At 43.0% G+C, this 8039-nt stretch overlaps 1 protein-coding gene across 4 annotated transcripts in view; it reads left to right on the forward strand.

Moving 5' to 3' along the window:
• arid1b (AT-rich interactive domain 1B) overlaps positions 1 to 8039 on the forward strand; it is a 155158-nt gene that overhangs the window by 117966 nt on the left and 29153 nt on the right. For all 4 annotated transcript variants that reach the window (XM_031847226.1, XM_031847227.1, XM_031847229.1 and 1 more), the window contains exons 6-7: positions 1251 to 1337; positions 4408 to 4587. In XM_031847226.1, coding sequence (XP_031703086.1) covers positions 1251 to 1337; positions 4408 to 4587 — 267 coding nt within the window. The remainder of the gene's footprint in view (positions 1 to 1250; positions 1338 to 4407; positions 4588 to 8039) is intronic.

Consider the following 8039-nt stretch of genomic DNA (forward strand, 5'->3'; position numbering starts at 1 on the left):
TTTTACTGCTACTGTGGACAGATACATCACACACGCACACACACACACACACACTTCTTGAAATAGCACACTTTCTACTGCGTGATTGAATAATGCGAAGTGTTTTCTTTATAATAAGGGATGTCTATTCACTGTGAGTTTGAAGGACACTGTAGCAGACACATTTTAGTAATACATCACTCTAGCAGCACTTCATAATGTGCCATCATGAGTAAAAGATTACTTTTGGCACATAATCCGATTTCAATAGAAGTCAAATCTTTTACCGTAATCGTACAAATATGTAGTGACAATCATCACTGAACATGTACAGTTGAATTACGTCAATGTTCTGTGTACGTTCGGGCATGCTGCATTTCACATACATGATATATAACCACTGGATTTTTCATCCACAGCAAAGTACAACCAGTGCAGTTTGACAAAACAAACCACTTTCCCCCTCGTCTTTCCCTCTCCTCATTGTCGCAGGTCTGAATCCAATGATAAAAGGTTAATTTGCCATCTCTCTCCTTCCTCTGGGCCAAATCAATCCACCATAGTCTCTGTCTGCTTTTGTCCTAATCAGACCCTCAACTCACTATTGGATTTCAATGGAACAGGCGCAGCCCAAAGACCTGCACAACCACCTAATCAATGAACCTCAAATGGCTCTGGTTTTCTATAGAGGATCGCTCTGGTTTTAATGCTTACATAAGGAAGTGGCACAGGGTCCAATGACTTGATATGTCCTTTGGAAGTGCATTTGTCATTTAGCTAATAGTGAATCGCAAACAACTTCATGTATAGTGATTGTGCTGAGCGCTCGGTGTGTCTCTAAATTTGGTATTGAACCTTTCTAACTCTATTGCTTGAAGCTAAAGAAACACATCCAGGGCAGCCTCATTGTTTTTCTTTTGGCATTCAAACTACAGAAAACTTTTTATAATTTGAACCAGGTTCCTTCTGTGTCGTGAAAGAAATGCAGAAAGAAAGACAAAAGTGGTCCTTCAGTGCTCTACTGTTACAGCCGTTCCTGCAGTTTCCTTCCATTTTCCATTTTCAGACGCAAATTTCGAAATATAAATCCATTTTCTATTGTCCTCGCTTTCATCCGAAGAAGGGAATGCAATTCATGCGAAACATTTTCTTTTAACGTGACAGCTTTTGTTACAGCCTGTTGAACCTTTGTAACTCTAAAATGTGTCAAGTCAGTGCAGCATCAAGTGGATATCTGAATCTTCATGTCTTGACTTCATGTTGTTCTTCAGGTTCCGCAATGGCCCCACAGAGCTCTGGGAATGGACCAGAAGGAGCCCACCCGCCAATCACCCGCTCACCTATGGCTCAGGAGAAAGGTATGTGTGTATGTGTGTTTTATCCACTGGCCAGCATTTGGCGTTTGTCTGTCTGAAGAATAGTGACAGATCATCAGTTTCGACAGTTTAAAGTCTCCGAGGAGTACGCAGAGGTTAATGTCTGTACAGTGGAATGCTGTGTGTTTATGACATGAGTTTTATTTTGGTGAAACTTAGTGGCTAGCCCAAACAGAAGACCAAATGCATACATTGAAGTCTCTGTATGTGTGCAACAGAAACCGTTTCCATAAGGAATCCAGTTTGTACATCACACTCAGATTAAAAGAGTCCGTGTAAGTCAAACTTGTGTTTTTCTTGTCTCTTGTGTTTTTGTTTTTTACATTCCACACTAGGGGGGCATGAAGAGTAGAGATCATAAGAAAAAAAACAACTGAAATGTTGTATGTTAGCAAAGCTCAGAGAATAGCACCAACAAGGGTCGTAATGAAAGGTTTTCTGAGGGCGCAAAAGGAAAGATGTTAGCACAACTATCTAAACAAAGAACATGGCTGGTTTGGCCCAATGCAGGGCTTTGTTCTTCTTTCTTCTTCTGTTCCAAAGTGAGTTCCTTCAGCAAGCGTACCACGCGTTTTACGCCTTCCATATTTCTCTGCATTGTTGACAGCATGTGTCTGAAACTAACTATTTACTGGATGATAGTTGTTGTAGTTGAGGCTGAGCAGGTGCTCTCACAAAAGAAACATGCACGGACACAAGGTTTTACCATCATGCATCATTTTCCAACATAGGGCGTGGGGAACCGTGGTTGTGTAAAAGTAAACAACTTATCCTTGACTTGGTTCAAGTCAAAGTGTGTGTTCATTTGATAAAGCCACTTCAGTTTTGCCCACAACTTGTTGCCAGAGGCTTGTAAAATGATTGCTAACCCACAAGCCACATGTCCCTGCCAAATCGGAAATTGTTTCCAGCAATTATGGCCACTTCTCAAGTATTACTACAAACAACAGAATTGCTCATTTAAAAAAAAAATAAAAAATTGCATCCATACAACATTGCAAAAAAACAACAACCTGAAAGACTGGGATGTAACCTTAATGGAATGACTGTGATGGTCCCTCTCTATCACCCACCCAAGAGAAGTTAACATAGAGTGAGTGGATGGATGAAGAAAGAGAGAGAGAGAGTGCAGCACTATAAGAGGTTATTTCTCAACATGATGAAATCAAGCCAGAGATTTAATGCTGCTCTCTAATGCCTGTAAACCCAGAGCCCTCCCCTGCCCAGTCTAGAAAAACGCTGTGCCGGTTAACAGGGCTCCTAGTTGTTTTTGCTGTTTTTCCTAGCAAGGATTACCCACCCAGCCCCCACCAAGCAACACACGCCCCACTTTGCTCAAGTGCTGGCCTCCCTAAGAGCATCTCTCCACTCTTCATTTCCATAAATCCGCTGAATGTCCCTTTTTCCCCCCCATTGTCTCCCGCGTGCTTCGCTGGCTGCCTGTTGTTGTTGTCCGGCTGAGAGCTTCATTCGCTTTGCCAGAAAGAAAGAATGGTTTGTGTGTGTGTGTGTGTGTGTGTGTGTGTGTCTGTGTGTGTGTGTGTGTGTGTTCATGTGTGTGTAGAGAGGGAACGAATCAGAGAGAGAAATCCTTGAATGTGTTATTTGCTTTTAGCACTGTCTGCACAATGTTCCTCTCCCCATCCATTTTCCAGGCAATTTAAAGTGCGATATTACACACTGTAATTTTTTTCTCCTCCTCTCCAGAATCCCCTTACCCTAATGGAAGCAAAACATTACAATAATGTCCTCGCTCCTTAAACCCAGCACTCGCAGCCTAAGCACTTTCAGGCCCCAATCGCTCTTTCCCTCCGTTGCTCTGTCTTTCCCTCCCACACTCACTTTCTCTCTCACTGCCTCTCTCTCTCTCTCTCGCTTTCTCTCTCTGTCTTAGCCTCCTCTCTTTCCTGCACACACAGACACACACACACACACACACACACACAGACGTAGAGCGTTTATTGCTCTCTTTCTCCGTTATCTCCCCCCACACACTCAGAAACACAGATATGTGCACATATGTATGTGCACACAGGCATATAGTAGTGAAAAACGCACATAGCATTTCTAAACCTTTATCTCTCTCCTCACAGTTTTTACTCGCTCTCTGAGCAGAAACAAGGAATTATACAAGTGTCAACTTGCACTTTCCAACTCCGTCGTTTCCCTAAACCCCAAACTCGCTAAAGAGCCGGTCTGTGCACGCCCATTCAACAAAGCGGATAGCTATCAAAGTTTACAGTCGAGCACACCTAATCATTAAAACTGAATCCCCCCCCTTACACAAACACACGCCCTCATCTTTTTCCCTCAATGGCCGTCCGGCGACCTTTCCCCATTCGTTGTGGATTTGGAGACCTTTCTGTGGGTTTTAAAAAACGAAAGGGGCCGTCTTGAAAGAGCGAAGCCCGGGCGAGGATCGCTCCAAATGTCAATTTGAATGGTGGAGGCGAGTTTGGGCCTGAGAGGCTTTGACACATCCATTGACAGAACGTCTTAGAATAACATAGTAGCCATGGTCAGATCACCATCTCATTCTGTGGAGATAATTAGCACACATTTGGCCCTTTTTTTTTTTCCTTCTTTTTATTTACACACTGACCCCTGCACACAGACATACATGGCCCCAGCTTTTGCAGGCGTACATACATCTGGCCAGGGATACACTTGACCTGTGCTTTCACCACTGATAAAGTTCACTAAACATTCTGTGTGTGTGTGTGTGTGTGTGTGTTTATTTCTGCTCAGGGTTCCTTTTACATGTCAGCCTGTCCTTTTTGTGCATGTTTTGTCTAATACCTGCTCCATGCTGTGTTACTTACTGATGTGTATCTACGAGTAACGGGAGCCAGTGCCATGGTAAAAGATTAGAAAAGGCAAGGTCTCTTTACACAAGGAAATTGAATGGATATCCCGGTTTAGAAAAATAATCAGTCAACATTTTGATTTCGCTGAGCAGGTACATTCACTCCACAAAGGACTCATTGGGTTTTTTGGCATTTTATAAGCAAAGTGTTGACATTGCTTTTGTATGTTTATTCATGTGTTTCAGGCTTCATGTCCAACATGCAGAGGAACCAGGGTAGCTCTCAGTTTGCCTCTCCTCAGTCCGGACCTCCTATGTCCCCCCATCCCTCACCTGGGGGCCCGTTGTACTCTGTGGTGGGACCCTACTCCCAGAGCGGCCCTCCCGGCCCTTATGGACCTCAAGGATCACAGTATGGACAACAAGGTCGGAGCTGGTTTGCCCAAATTGCCATTACAACAAACTTGTTTTCATTGGTGCACTTTTACTTAGGAATCAAAGTTTTCTGGAAGGTCGGCCCACTGATTGTCCATAAACGGAAACTCCTATTAAAGATCTGGCCTTTAGATCCATTGAGGTTTGGTGACATATCGACCACTTGCAGGACTAGTTAGTAAACTACTGTAGCCGACGAGCTAATCGCTAACATCCCCAAGCTTCTTTCTGTTTTCTGTATGTTCCATTTATGGATTTACTTACACACTTAGCAAATTCACTAATCTCCGCAAAATCCGTTGAAATGACTTGATTTTGTTGTGATCATTTTTTCTATTTTAAATGCAGACGTGACCAGGCCTAAACACTTAATCGTGCAGTATTATCAACAAATTTTTAATTTGAAGCAACACATTCATTTTTTGGACTATTCAGGTGAGAAAATTACACAATTAATCACACACATACACACACGTTGTTAATGGGACAAAGTCAACACTAGTTTGAAATAGTTTTTATATCATGATTTCTCTTTTCTCATCTTCAAAAAGAGGCCAGATTTAGCTGTACATTTGAGATACTGCTCCACATTGTGTTTACTAAAGTCTTAGATAAGAGCACCCAAGCCAATAATCTATTGAAGACAGATCAAGGAGTCCTGGTTTGTAGTGTGACCAGAAAGTCCGTCTACCTCCATTAAGCAGCGGTGTTGACATTATCTCGGGGCTCCAATAAGAAATTCAGTCCTTGGAGCCTGATTCATTGAAAGACTATTCAAAACCAAAAAAAGATTGATTTTGCACAAGCTGTGACTCCTTTCAAACTCAACGATGAATTATTAATCATGAAAAACACTAACAGGCCCCGTGTTGATTTACTCTGTTGACTTTTACCTGACTTCAGTTTTGCGGAACAGCTTCTGCTTTCTGACTTGTCTTATTGGAGCGATGGATACACACACATTGCTCATTCAGCAGGAGTCTGGCCTCAGATGGGAAAGCCACATTTGTCTTTTTTGATGACTCTTAGCCCCCATTTCACAGTCACATTGGGCCTTGACATCAGTGTCATTGGTTTCAAAGAGAGTTTGCTAATGAGGAATACAAAAGGACTCATTTTGAAAGACATCCTCAATTTCTGTCTCTCACTCTATCTGTCTCTCTCTAACACTCCCATACACACACACACACGCAGATATAGTCTTCACTAGTCCTGTGTGGTGGGTCTCCCTGCGGGCATTAAAAACCCAGCTTCCTGAGGGTGTGACTCTCAGAATATTCATGAGACACTTGAACTCTGGACGGACCTCTTGGCCCTCCTCATGATAAGCTTATGAGGTAGCTTGAGAATGACACGTCGTTAGGTTTATCCGCTGAATGATGATGTCCAGTGGTTTACTTACTTTAGTAAAAGTACTAAATTATTAGCATTTAAATATACTTAAAAGTGCCAACAGTAAAAACACTCATTTCAGAATAATGTGAATAAATCGACAGACTCAAAACTCTGAGACTTTTAAAAAGAAAAGAATCTTATGCGTTTAAAAGTATACTGTTTAGCATTTCAATATATGTGGCTAACTAACATAATTAAAGTTAGGTTTTAAGCCTAGCTAACTACTAAATCAGGCACATCAACCATCAATCCAAGCCTTTTGTTATACTTAAGAAAAAAATAATTAAAAAATAAAAAGATTCCCTGAAATTTGGGGAAAAACTTTGGATCGCTCTCTGTAATCGAGCATTCTCCGCTCACTTGTTTCCTCCAACATACGACTCCCGGCAATCCAGCAAATGTTGACATCTGCTGTTGTACTTAGTTTTCCGCCATTGGCGACACACCAGATGAAACATTATGGTATTTTTTTGGTAAATGTGTGCTTTAACGTGTCACCTTGATAAATGTGCCCATCCGTGCGTGTGTTTTTCCTAAAGTTGCGTCCTCTCCCTCTCATTTGTTAATGTTGATTAATAGCCCTAATGCATTTGGTATTTGGTCTCCCTTTCTCCACCCACTCGTATCTCTTAATGTGACTTTGGCTGGGCTGACAGCCCAGTAAGCAGACAGAACAAAATAAAGAAATAAAGTAAGCAGAGAGCGACAGCGAGGCGGACTAGCCCAAAGAGGCTCTGGAGGCAGATGAGCGTGAAATCTCACTCGGATGACAGGAGAGATGTTCCCATCAGAAACGAAAAGAACAGCTCAGGCTCGCTCTCTTCTCATCACACACACACACAGTATATACATACTGATGTATGTGTACTCTCATTCAAATTTAATACACTTGCAACTGACCTGCATCTGTCCTGTATTAGTACTCTTGGATACCCCAAACGTGGCACTTCTTGAGTGGCTACATTTGTAGGGGTGGGGGGGGGGGGGTTGCCAGACTATCACAGGGCAGGTCTTAACAAGGTTAAATGTTTTTTTTTTTTTTTGACGGATCACCCAGCACTTCTCTGGAAAGTATTAATATGTGGACATACTCGGGGTCCCAGTTCTTTAGGGGCCCGTCAGGGACCTGTTTAGGTTGGACAGGGCAGACAGCTGCTGGTCATTGTTCGTAATGACAGCTCCATCTGCTTCCCTTCCTTCTCCTAAGCACACTAGCTAATTAGCCAGCCATTAGCCAACGCAGAAACGCACTCCAAGTTTCTGAACTCTGCTCTGCTGTTTTTCTTGGCCTGCATGCCAAATGCTAGGAGAACCCAACTCTTAAGTTGTGTGTGTTTGGTGTGCGACCCAAAATTTCCAGCAATCTTGCTCGCCACACACACTAGCACTAACAGTTTGAAGCTCGCCAAAGAGCATGTCTGTTGTTGTGTAAGGGAAGGCTGCAGCACTGCTCTTTTATCAGGGGCTAATGACTACAGTAGAGCTTGTGTAATCGACTACGTAAGCCCTTCCAACATATGGTTACGGTGATGCATGAGTCTGCAGGAGGATATGGCCCTTCTACAAACAATACTAAAATATTTAGTGCTTTTTTCCAGAGAAGTTTGATTCCATGAGGCTGCTTCCTAGACTGTAACCAAAGGTTTTCTTCCAGATTTATGCGCAGTGGAACCCTGCCAAAGCTTTCCCTCCCTTTTGCTGTTTTCTAATGGGGAGCTCTTAAAGTGACTGCCCAATATTTCCCGAAAAAATATGTATGCCTCTTTATGTTCATGGCTGTCGTTTGAAAGCCATCTTTATCCAAAGTTAAACTGATCTCGTACTGTGTGTTGACATCGGGCTTCTCAGGACTCAAATAACTCCCAACAGCTGTTTTCAAGACATGCACTTGGACATGGTACAGAGCCAGCATGTTGACAACAGTGGAGACACAGACAGACGGGGGAGGAGGATCTCAGGCCATTACAGGAGAGAGATTTGGAGTCAGTCTCAGCTCTGCTCTCTCTCCCTCCCATTGCATAGCCCCCCCCCCCCCCCCCCCCCCCCCC

This window comes from Anarrhichthys ocellatus, unplaced genomic scaffold, assembly GCF_004355925.1.
Source record: "Anarrhichthys ocellatus isolate YVR2014 unplaced genomic scaffold, GSC_Weel_1.0 scaffold7, whole genome shotgun sequence".
Lineage (NCBI taxonomy): Eukaryota > Metazoa > Chordata > Actinopteri > Perciformes > Anarhichadidae > Anarrhichthys > Anarrhichthys ocellatus.